A 13505-nucleotide genomic window follows, 5' to 3' on the forward strand; every position below is an offset into this window, starting at 1 on the left:
GAATAGTCTATTCTGTACGTTTCTCTCCTCATATGAAAACCAGTTTTTAAAGTGCAAACCCTATTAATTATGTGAGAACAAAACAGTCAGCTGTGTAACCATTTAAATAAAAGTATCTCAGATATAAAATAGTAGAAAAGTACAGTAGCATAGAACAATTATGATCCCAGACAAATAATTACCAAAAGAGGGAAGAACCCATTTTAATACATTTTACTGGAAAACACTTCACAGAAATGTATGTTCCTCTTTCAAACTAAATGGAGGAGATAGAGCTTCCTACCTTTTGTAAATCAAACACATCATTTAAAAATGCCTGCAGTGAACATGTCGGACACGTGATAGACCAGAGCCATCTATGTTCCTCATGCACATATTCCATCAATATTTAGGCTTTATGCATTTGCGATGTATCACCCTCCTGTGGCTGCGGTGTCATTTGAAACACATGCAATGATCAAACTGTGTTAGTTCAGGCTGGTAAGCGCAATAATCTGATGAGCCAAAATGTAAGCCGAAAAAAAAAAAAAACCCAAGAAAAAAAAGAATATGGCCAATGAAACAAGAGTTGGACAGGGGACATTAGGAGACGTTTTGGATCAGTTAGACTGATTGCTGAATTAACATTTCCAGAGGACAGCCCTAATTGAATAAAGGACATTTTTGTCAATGTATCAATACTGCATTTAATTAAAAAGCAAACATTATGTCACCTGTCCCTGTAGATGTGGGGAAATTTAAAATGGTTCAATAGCATGTTTCTCAGTGGGATTCTTTTTGCTACATGACACAAAAAGAAGCAATGCCATTCATGCGTATGTACTGCACATAACTAATTTTTCAGTGTCTACTGATTGCAAAATGAATTCAAGTAAATTATGCAGGCTTTAACGGGTTAGTTCAGATGGTCTTCTAGCTTTCTGTGATGTGACAGCAATGAATTCTTTCAAATACTGAAAACAATTAGCAATAGCACTAATACATTAAGCTGAATAGTTGCATTCTTTTAGGTTATGTTATGATTAGAGGCTGATGTGGCCCAGATCCTAATTGTTTAAGTACTGTCCTGTAAGTACTGTAGGGGCTATTATCCCTGCAGTTCAGACAACTGAAACAGAATCATAATATAAGCTGAACTACAACACAGAATCCCCAAAGAACAGAACAGATAGCAGTGTGGCTTATATACCAGTAAAGTTACGCGTTAGAGTTCTAGAGTTTTTACAGAGTACATTTGACCTTACAACACATTCTTTCTGCTTTCTCACCAGACCATCTGTCCCCATTAACATATCACCATTTCACTCTCATAGAGACCTGACAAGATAAGGCATTGTGATATAACACTTACCTCTTAACTTTAAGTGGTTCATCTCTAAGGTGTAAGGGCTGTATGAAATGGAATTGAACGGTTGGCATTTCCACGCAATTGATTAAAGTGTAAAGGATAACTAGAGGTAGTTTTCAAATATTCCTCTTTTTTGTGCCTCTTGATAGACCATTGTTTCAACGGCACCTGCATACATTAGGCACACTGCAGGTTAAGTATGCTCCTTTGATGCACTTGCATGCGAGCCATGGTGGCTAATTTACACCCTACAGGACACACTGCTACAGGAGAATCAAAGATTTCTTTGAAATCTTCTTTGGGATTTCTTTTGTGAGGTTTGTGCTTTGCGGTTTTTTGTTAGGAGATTCTTCTTTGGGGCTGTGTGTGGTTTGTGTTCTGTAGTTTTTGTGAAGATCTTTTTGTTTTGTGAACTTTGTGTGTTCTTGTTTGTTTTAGTTTATAAATTATATAAATAAATGAAGCATTTTTGTAAATCTTGGGAGTGCTGGCTGTTGTGTAAGGGGATTAGCTGCTCATTTGTTGTGCTTGAACATGAATGCATATTGAATCTTTTACAAGTTTAGGAACAACATTTAAAGAACTTGCTGTTTGTGCTACAATATCTGGTTAATGTGACATTACTGGTCCAAATCAGTAGTTAAGACATTATTAGTACTCCACTTGTTAATTCTGAATTTTTATTTCATTTATTAATTTGTTTTCTTTAGCTAAAACAGCTTGTTTCCAGGGGGCATACTTAATTGCATGCCCTCCAAATGTACATTTGAAGTCATCCCACACAATGTGGGCGCTGGCTGAGCCAGTACTCTGTTGACAAAGTTCTATACAGAGTAGTTAATGGAATCGATAAAATTTGCATCATCGAATAAAGACTGATTACATTTCCAACAGTTTTCTCCCTTTAGAAATTCTTCATGTCTAAGCGGCACTGTGACTGGATGATCCAAACATAAATATTCTGCAATTAATGATTTGGCTATCCTAGGACTGACTGAAAAGGAAGTGAGAAAATAGTCAATATGCCTAGTTGGTTCTTTCCTTTGCCATGCATATCATCATACTTGGATTGTTGAGTTATCAACTAAAAAGATATCAACTAAATATAAAGAGGCCATAATCTCCTTTACTGAGGTCAATTCCCGAGATAACCTATGAACATAATCTGGTCCATCTCAGTGTAAAACGTCCTACCATTAAGGGTCTGTACAAATGCGTCTGATAAATTCTCAAAAAAATAATAGATTATCTGAATTAGGGGCACAGAGGTTAATAAGGAGTAAGCATAGGCCGTCTACCGTTATGTCCACTAATATCCATCTGTCACGCAGATCCTTTTAGTATGGATGTTGAATTGGATATTATTAAAGAGGATGATAGTTCTCTTTTATTACTAAATCAATGATTGTACAAAATAGGACCACACCAGTCATTCCATTTGTTTAATCTTTAATGGATGAATGAGTTTTATATACTGCATTTTATCTTAAGTAAATGTTTCCCTCTTTTTGTAATAATTTTTAGCACCATAACAGTTATAACTTGAAAAACTTACACAGGAGGAATGGCCGAATAAATCAAACAATATTTCATTATATTTCATAAATAAAATTGTTGTCAGCATTTGGCATTTAGTTATTCCATTATCTTTAAGAGGCAACGGTAACGGTGGGTTTTGAATTCCATAATCTACATTGCTATGTACACCACAGGTTGTACATTGATCCATATAGACAAGTCAGTGTCTTTATTTTTATAGTCTTGTGTTATTCTCAGGGAACCGAGGGATAGGAGTAGATAGATGCTGGGTTGAAACAAGATGACACCCTTCAACATCAACACATGGCCAACTGAGAGCTACAACCAGTGGTTAAAAGTCCAGGCTCAGAAAGTAAAAGTCCTGCCATGTGTTTCTTTCATCCATAAACTCCAACAGATTTCACTAATTAGTCCTACCTGCTGACTGAAGAATTGTACTAATTAGCAAATCCAGGAAATTGGAACAAAATGCAGGGGAGGACCTTTACTTTCTGAACCTAGAATTTCATACTCTGGCTACAACCATCCTGACATGCAGCTATATGGAGCCTTCTTCACAGCTATGCAAAACCTCAGCCACAGATAAACTCACTTACATCAAGAGTTATGGATATTCACTGAAAGATACACAATGACACACATCCTGCTATGGCAATTCTATGTTCAGTTCTATGTTCAAACATACAAGGGGCTTCATGTATTCAGAGTGAAATATAATCAAAGGCAACAGATATAAAACAAAGGCACAGACGTAAATAAGGCATTCACCTTGCTCTTCATAGGGAGCATCTACAGTGACTGTCAGAGATTCTGTGCACATGTCCATGTTTATGTACGATATACCTCTCTTAAGCCTGGAATTCACCTCAGGCATACTGGATGGATAATTGTCTCAAATGACCATGGTAAATCATGGTTTGTACAGTAAACTGCCACCTGATGTTTGCACATTTGATGAATTGTGAGAAAAACATGAGAACAAAAACCATTCATGCTAAAATCTGCTTTCTCAAAGACTTTCCGAATATGACCAGTGAACATTAGGTTTCACAGTATCATGGATGACCCACATTTTAATGTAATTTAAAACTTCTAGTGAGAAAACCGCAAAATAAATTAGCATAACCAAATTAAGAAAAAAAAAAAAAATATATATATATTCCATATTCCAATATATATATTTGAGTTTATCAAATTTGAAATTCAATAGTGTGAAAGGCACTTATCAATACTGCTACCAGGCCATACAGCAGGGGTCCTTAATCTTATTCAGAAAGAGCTGGTGTGGGTGGAGGCTTTTGTTCCAGCCAAGCAGTAGCAAGAACTAGAGTCTTTGTTAAAGACCTCGATTAGTAAAATCAGGTGTGTGACTGCTTAGTTGGAACAAAAGCCTGTACCCACACTGGCCCTTTCTGAATAAGATTGAGAACCCTGGCCATACAGTGACAGGAAACAGAGCCTGGTTAATGGAAAGCAGATGAGTCTTACATGGGATTTCAGAAAATCATTACAGAGCAGTGAACACAGAGCATCTACCACACATGGTCAATGGGCTCTGGCTCCAACAAGGATAGTGATCATATGGTTTAAAATCAATATGAGCGGAAACTAATGTGGGATTTCAACCCCAAATGGGAAAGGGTGGGATGTCAATAAATAATGCATCAGGAAACTTGAGAGATGCCATTTTGTCCCTGTGTGACTATATTTGAGAATGCTATTATTACTTTCAATTATACTCTCTGTAATAATAAAATGTATAGTTATATTTAAAGATTGTTTTTTGCTTATTGGGGGTACTTGGGAAATATTGAAAATGTTCTTACTCTATGAAGAACTGTGGTCCATCTTCTTGGAATACTGTTTGCAAGGGTGACAGCATTCTCCCTGAAATGACAGAACATAATAGTTAATATTTTCACCTGTTCATAAAAAAGAAATGGATTCTCTAGCCACACATGAATGCTTATACATTTGCACATTATCATTGAGGAAATCCGTGAAAATTGCCAATTTACTTACAGTATACAATTTGATTATGTGAGCTCTCCATGAGTTAAATGCAGCCAGTGTACATTTAAATAATACATAAATAACACCTTCTGAGATTACATTGCAAAATGTAATTTCTGCAGTTGCTGAAACACAGTTTTGCCAATACAGCACTTCATCGAATTGTTCAACTAATACTGTCCACCAGCACAGTTCCTACCTACAATGAAACACTTGTCTAGAACTTTGGGGCACACAAAGTACTTTTACACCCCCGGCCCATTAGTATTTTCAAGTTTAAAAAAACACAAAAAAAATTTCAGAGGAACAAGGCTTGGAACATCGTTCACCAATGTGTGTTAGGTACAAATTCCTCTACCAGCCAATAAGGTTAATCCTGTAAACATAACACAAGCAACGCTTCCAATGCTTGCTGCAATCTTAGGCTTACTGCCTTTGGCATTAATGAAGTCATGCTGTCTCCAACTGCCAATGATGGAAATAGTACATGACATAACACTACTCGCCCAGTGTTTGCACAACACACCCACTCATTCTGTCACGAAGAGAGAGAGCATTCTCCTAATCAACCAGAAGCAAAGGGCCAAACATAATTAACAGTTTTCTGAATTACATTCCCCTTATGTCTGTAGTGCTCACGATATGACCGCCGGATGCCAGAGCAAACAAATAACAATAAAAAATAAAAATAAAAAATAAAAAATAAAAAACTTGTGGAAATTGATTGGCTTAAACCACTTCAGCAGGGTGTGACGAGTGACACCATCTTCTCTTAAAGCTTCAATCGGACAGACAATCTAAGCTTCAATGTAAGCAATCGTAAAAAAAAAATCTGTGAAGTCATAACGTAGCAATAACAGTTTGGGTGTTTGCAATGCTGATCTAACACCTCCATGGCTCATTTCAGAAGAGCAGAAGTTTCTGCAGGGGATCCTGTGGTAAAAGGATGGTAAATGCAGTGAGGGGCATCTTGTGCGCAGACAGTGAGATCTCCTTTGAGCTCAGAGGCTGCATTCTCCTACCATTTTTTGGCAGGTAAAAAACAGATACTGGTGAATGCCATCCCTCCCCTATCAATCACACAGAGACATTTATCTTTCAACGTTCTTACAGTTCTTACTGAATGGCTTCGGTAGCGGAAAAAATGGTGCCAAAAAAAGTCAAGGCTGAGAAAAGATGTGGAGAAATAAATCGCAGGCTGTGTGAGAGGTCTGACAAAGCTTTTGTGGCTGTGACTTTCAGACGAAACACAGCTGTCGCCTTGTACAGCGAAAGGGTACAGAAAGTTATATCAAAAGCAAGGCATTCTGAGACTCCGCAAGCTAACACTTCACGCGAATGAAAGACGTCAGGAGCCCCTCTGTGCTATCCTCCAGACGAGAACACAGCATACTAAGAGGATCTCATAAAACAAGAATCCTTTCTGCTCTGAAAAAAGCCGAAATAGAGACTGCATACCGAGCGAGTATAAATCATGGGTGAACCAGAGGAAAGGTGGGAAACTACAGCGAGAACACCATTGCACTCAAGGAACAGTAGCAGGATTAAAATGACTAAAACTAGGAAGAACTGCTACATACCAGCAGTGTTTGAGACCATCACAAGTATCAACCATAAACTGAAATATTTAAGGTAAAAATAAAATTCATAGTTCACCTGTATGTTCACAAAGATCTTTGTGTGTATGTGTGTTTTGTGTGGATGAGCGTATACTGTATGTGCTTGTGCACATTTTAGCATGTGCATGTCTTACCGCGTATTAAAATGTCTGCTCTTGTGTTTTATGTGAGCATATGCGCGTGGCTTTGCACAGTTTCCGCTCCCTCTTGGAGAAATGAATTCAGTCGGAGCCAGGGTGTTTTGTCATGGCGCCATGACCGCGGGCCGCTGGGCGCTATTGGTATTCAGGAGATCGCGTGGCCAGGCTCCCGAGGGCCAGGGACACCTGGTCATGCCGTGGTGCACAGGTGGGTCTGGCAATGGGATTGACAGAGGCCTCCCCACGGGGCAGTGCAGAAAGGCTGCTTAACAAGTCCCACCTCCTCTCGCCTCATTTCTTCATCATAATTGAGCTCTTTCTACAGTAATGGATTCTTAACAGATGTATTCTAACAAATACAGTATCCACACAGGATATGTAAAAAAAAAAAAACACTTGTTTATTGATGAGCAGGGTATGCTGCCTTTCTTTACATGTTTCTTTTAATTTTTACATTATATTCATTCTTTCATAGGATTTCTTCATTTTGAATATTGTTATTTTGAAATTTCGCTGTTCTACTATCTAACATTCAGTGCAGTCAGTATCAGTTTAGTGCACTGCTGTCCCTACTGGTGTAACCAATCATTCTGTTCCAGAGGATGTACCCTGTGTTGTTCTGTTCTCTTGGCATTGGGCATGCAGCACGACCTGTGGTATCTAAAGTAATCCCTTTAGTCGAACAGTGCATTCCTCATTCTGGAAAAAACAGCACTCCATTTGCCACACTCTAGCTGGTACATATTTAAAAAGATGGGGTCAAAAAAGAGGTCATTTATATAGGATGGTCATTATTTTTAAGTTCACACAAAGAATAAGAAAACAGGAGGGGAACTGTCCCTGCTGTGTACAAACTAGGTCCTTCACAGCACACTACTGTGCAGTAGCATCCACATTCTTTGATGTGGTTTGGATTATACACATGACAGTATGTTATAACATAAACAGTGTTCTCACACTGCAACAAAAAAAAAAAGAAATCAACACGGACAAGTAAGAGAAGCCCAGCAATGGAGGTGCAAGCAAATTAATGGCTGCTCAGTTATGATGCCAGCAGCTTCTCAGCCAAGTAATGTCACTAAAGGAAAAAAAGTATCCTTCCATTGATCAGAGGAGCTGGTCTGACTGGATTCTCTATTTTATTTTCATTTCCATAATTTATGCAATGCATTTGTTGTACTGTATACAGTTCTATTTATAAACACGACAGACCATGCACCACAATAGAGGATTAGAAGAGTAGCCTGGATTTCTTGGGTAAATAGTTCCAGTTCAATTTATTACATACTGTTGACAGAGACCCAGGGTTCTTAAATGTTGGATCTGGCAGAGTAGATGTGAAAGTTGGCCTCTATGAGACTCAAAAGCTGGGCAGAGCTATTGCTTAGCTGGTCACAGTCCATAACAAAACAGTGCCTGTCAGGGAAAATTAACAGGATGGGGTTCCTGCTCATTTTCCACTGGTGTTCTAGGACAGCATGTCAATAGGAACCAGGATTTATTCTGCCCATTGTCTCAGTTTAGCAAGATAAATGTTCTATAATGTCTATGCTGGGATTACAAATCGAGCTGATATATCCTCTCTTCCCAAAGAAACACAAAGATCCAAAAGATGTATATGACATGCAAGATAGAATACCAGTCACCACTGGCAACCTATGAAGTGGACTGAGAGAGAGAAATGATATTTTTATTCTTCTAATGCCAAAAAAAGCATAGACGCAGATGAAGATGATGAACGGCCTGACTGCTGGAGTATTCAACAAAAGGACACTTAAGAAGACCACAAAAGGATTCCGCATTCTCAGATAAAATTGTGGCATCACAATGAATCATTCCAGGGCCTGTGCATTTGGGGAATTTCCTTTCTGGAATTCCAACTTGAATTCTTATACCAAACAGAGTGCTAAATTCCTAGAGGCTTTGCTGGAGTGCAGTCGAAGGGCAGACTGAGCCAGAGCAGTGCACGGTACTACATTGACAGGGCATCTGTGTTTGTTAATGAGACTCCTGATGGAGTGAAGATGGCAGGATCAACATAAGCAAAACTCATCTGGAAAGAAAATAGGAAAGCCAAAAGCTAACTTATCATCATGTGTCTCCAGTTTTCACCCCAATAGGCAGTTTTTAAAAAATTATGTTTCTGTGGACTCATGTGTCTGTCTGTTGTAAGGTTGGTTGTCTTTGGCTAAGGAAATACGACACCATAATGGGAATACTTTAATATTGCTTTATCAAAGAGATTAATTTTAGACTTTTTCTGCCATATGGACTGTGCTACACAGAGAAAAACAGTGGCAGCTTTGAACAAGCTGAACAGGAACATCTGTTCCACCTGACATCATGTTCCTCACAGACAAGGGGCTCAGTACTGTAAGTAACTTTTGATTACAGAATGTCTCTACGCTTCTAAATTAGGTAATAATTTACTTAACACTGATAAAGAAAATGAATACAACCACTCCGGTGGGTCGAAGACCCCACAGAATTAAACTGACAGACTGGCAGCCCTGAAATAGCATAGACGACAAGATACAGAGAGTAAGAACTAAGACAAATGCCACAGAATTTAGTTTGATAGGAGAAGGAGCATGCACAGCTGACAGCTAAAGAGTCATTTCCTGCATCAAACATTATGCATTTTAAATTAGAACCAGCCAACACACAGCTATGATGTAAGAAACAACTAATTTCCCAGGGGGTGTTTCTTCCATCACAACACTGAACTTCCCATCACTGTGCTGAATTTATTGTCTTTTCAGTCAATGGCAGTAAATAATAGTTCAACTTGTTGAACTTGTTGAACTGAATTGATCTGGAAAGGATATGCTATCTCCCCAGCAAACCGAAACCCTTTAAACCTTTTAATTGGTACTTATTACATGCAAATTAAGATTTATTTCATTACCTGATGATTAAAGTTATTCCCAAACTTCACAAATGAATGTGCACTATTAATGAACAGAACACTGTACTAGGCATTTAAATGTACAGGACTATACAGGCAGACCTGGAAAAGCATCATGCAAGGTCATTTCATTCAAGGCGAATTCATGCATTTTAACGAGCCCTGATTGCATTCAGACAGTGTATCTTTTCTTCAGTAGTTAATGATGATGAAAGGACAGCCTCGGCCTCGCTGAGGAGAGGATTTACCGACATGCATTTCCAGAATGCCACGAACAACTGCTAATGCAACATCCGAGGGGGACGCATTCACGGTCAGGCCGTGTACAAGAGACAAAAATGTTCCTTAATTAAAGCACGGGGGACAGGGACTGGGGAACAAGACCTGTGCATTCTAGCTACATTCAAGGCTTTGTCACCCTCCCAGTTATTTTAATTTATTTTATTTAACTTTATTTTCCTTTCCAGATTAAAATCTCTTTTACAGGAAAGACCAGGCCAAGAAGGCAAACACATTTAGTTTTGGGCAACATAAAAGCATACAAAAAGAACAAGGACAAGCTAAATGTGCAAAAACAGAATCAGGTGCAAAAAGCAATCGAATTACAGCTAAAAGCATTTCCAACAGAATCTGTTTCCAACCTCTTTACAACAGATTTTAATTCACTGAGTGACCATGCTGTGAAGTTTTTGTTCTGTCTGAAGGCTATTGCAGGCATTGCAGTGCCTGTGTTCATATTTTCTCTCTGAACAGGGCCTGCCTGGTCATACTGTTACAAACCAACCTACCTCCATGACCACAAAAAAACAAGTGCTACTATCTGTGCACGAGTCTCCTTGTCAATACCGGATAAATGAGGGTTGATTTCTGATATCCGTTCTTCCTACCCCTTGGGAAGACAGCTAAAGTAATCAGGCACCATTTCAAGCTCCACGGATCGAAGCTTAGACTCAGGTGTGGCTCAATCGAGCGACCTTCAAAACGTTCCAGCTTTCAACAGTCAGAATGAACCGTAGGTGAGGCCCGGTAAAACACAGCCGCCGTGAACGCGACGTGGATCTGCCTCAGTGTGCGAGTGAGTCCAAGGCATCCATGAGTGAAATATGAGCACTGACAGAGGCAGTAAATCAGCTTCATCAGCTTCTTATCACAAGCCTCCATAATGATGAGGGCCTCCCTTCGTACTAAATGCGCCATAAATATCGAGGCAAAACCGAGGGAATGTGAGGGAATCGCATGAATCTAAAAACCGCATGCTGGCGCAACACAACGAAAAGGGCTGTCACTCAACAAGGCTGCCTATATCTGTGCAGTTGGCATGGTAATTTACCATTATCAACCTGACTAAAGTGCAATAAAAAAAGTGTGAACACACCGAGTGTGTCTTAACACTGATTGATTCCCCATCTGGTCTAGCTGCAAGCAGCCACACACAAACATACAGATGAAAAGGAAGGATCAAATTATGTTGCCTAATGATGAACCTCTGAGCCAATCAGACAATGCAATGTAACTGGGGTCTGTATGTTGTAGGTAGCCTTGTTAAGTCTCATGTATCATCTGTGCAGCTCTGTTCTACATGGCCAGTTATCAGGATGGTTAACTGAATGCCTGAATCATGATTTCTTTTCTGTGTGTGTGTATTGTTTCTTTTTATTTACTAGACTTTATTTAAACATTTCCATTATTGTATATCAATTAAAAAACCCTAGGCAGATATGTGCGACAAGAAAAATGATGGACTTATTAGTATAATGAGCTAAATAAGAGATCTGTTTGACTGTGGGGAGAACTATGAGGAAGGGCATGGAGGATGTGAAATTTGTTATGAACATAGTTGAGATATGATGGAATATAATTACAAGTGTTCAAAGTAAATAGGTCCCCTAACTAAAACTAGCTAGGAGAGCAATCCCTCAAAATGAGCCGCAAGCTTTAAATCTCAAACAGGACACTTGGGAAATTTCCACACTTCACACCGGTGGTTTCTATGGCAATTTGACTAGGTCAAAGAGAGTGAAAACAAAACACAGATGGTGAACCTTCAGTTATCATTGGCCTACCAGGCCCTTTGCGATTACTGAGCTCACCAGAGCTTTTTTCTTAATGGTGTTCCAAACAGTTGATTTTGAAGAGCCTAAGGTTTGGCATACGTCTGTGACAGTTTTTTTTCTTCTTCTTATTTCTCAGCCTCATATTGGCTTCACTGACTTCGATTAGTACAACTCTGGTCCTCAGGTTGACAAACACCAATAAGAGACAATCAAAAGGCTAGAATCAAGGCTAGATACTTAAAGCCATCTTATACCTGCACTAAGTGAACACACCTGACTAATCAGAAGCACCTGTGAACTAATTTGTCCAAAACATTATGGTGCCCTGAAATGCAGGGACTGTGTAACTTGCTGTTATTTCTACATGCTGAAACTAAAACGTAAAAAAACACCCTTAAATAAAAACTGAGAATCTGTATATAGCTACATGTGAATCGTTTTATTACAAATCTACAATTGTGTAGTACAGAGCTAAATAAATAAAAAAAATATTTGACCCAAACATGGAGCTCATAATTTGAGCTAATCTTATTAAATAGACCATTGCTGCCAACTAGTAATTCTGAAATAGACAAGGTATGCATTTAGCACATCATAGCTGAAGTACTTAAGTCACCAGTTCTGAACTACCCTGCTTCCCCATGCTGTTTTTGTGAGTGTGCACATAATCATGAATCAATATGCTAAATGTGCCATAAGGAAAGTCCTTCTCTGCTCCTTATCAACCACTCACACATGCATGCAATTATTTTGTGTCCACTGGTACATTCCTCAAAAATGTACCTACAAAACGAGGGGATGTCTTTGGGTGCAGGGTTGTTTTAGTTTTTCCAGACAGAACCTGGACAGAGAACAGAGATCCTCACGGATGGTTATTCAATTGATCGCTGAAACAAGTGTAAAGCGCTTACCGAGTAGTCACGCTGTGGTTTCTTAGATATTCATGCTTAAGTGCTTTTCAGAGATTTGAATTGCAGCATTCATTTCTATGTATTGCACTTCTTCACAGGCAAAACCAAAACATATTACAACTCTGATTGGGTTTTCCTGCATCTATATGACCTGACACTGAAAATACTTTGCAGCAGGATAAGATCTCCTCTATTTCTCACTCCTGTGACTGTTAACCCAGGAGTCAGAGCAATCAGAAGAGCACCCAGTGCCTGTGAAAGACCTGACCACAGCCATAAGTGTTTTCAGCTTTGAAGCCACAAGAGAAAGTGGAGCTGAGTCATTTCTCCCAGGCAAACAAAGAAATCACCAGGCAGAATAAAACCCACACACTTTTCTCAAAAGGGTTTTTGAGCAATCTCTTTTTTTGAAAAAGAGTTTTCCCCTGAGTCTAACCAAGCAATACTCAGTGATCGCTTCTGGGCCTCTGGATCAAACCAGTCATGTCATGTCATCAGCAACACATAGGCATTTGGCATTTGGTCACAACTGTCCACAAGTCCTTTTTTTACCTCTGCAGGCTCTTTTAGGTACTACTTAGCAAAATGTAACCTAGTCATACTGTGTTTGTGGCTAACTAGTGGTTTGTGTCTTGCAGTGCAGCCCGTGTAGTTCTGATTGTGAGTGAAGCCCTCCTGAATCCCTCCTACCTGCCTGACAAGAGTGATCATACAGCATTGAAATCATATTATTTTTGCTGTTGAATATCAACACATACACCTCCACAAATGTCCAACCCTAATGTTCCTAGTGTTTCAACGCACTGTGCGCGGCTTTCTTGTTTTAATCATCTCTTTTACCACAGCACCACTGATGATGTGATGATTAGGAGAGGCTGGATTTCATATCTGCCCGAGTGGAACAGTACAATACAGTACAAAATTGAATTATCATAATAAAACAGAGCTCTGGGCCACTAAGCCAGCTCTATGG

The 13505-nt window shown here is 39.1% G+C and overlaps 1 protein-coding gene across 1 annotated transcript in view; it reads right to left on the reverse strand.

The window, feature by feature from the left end:
- The window catches only part of LOC118227634 (protein unc-13 homolog A-like), a 47703-nt gene that overhangs the window by 12572 nt on the left and 21626 nt on the right, over positions 1–13505 (reverse strand). The window contains exon 11 of the mRNA XM_035418323.1: positions 4714–4774. Within this exon, the coding sequence (XP_035274214.1) occupies positions 4714–4774 (61 nt within the window). The remainder of the gene's footprint in view (positions 1–4713; positions 4775–13505) is intronic.

Source organism: Anguilla anguilla, chromosome 5 (genome assembly GCF_013347855.1).
Source record: "Anguilla anguilla isolate fAngAng1 chromosome 5, fAngAng1.pri, whole genome shotgun sequence".
Taxonomy (NCBI): Eukaryota; Metazoa; Chordata; class Actinopteri; order Anguilliformes; family Anguillidae; genus Anguilla; species Anguilla anguilla.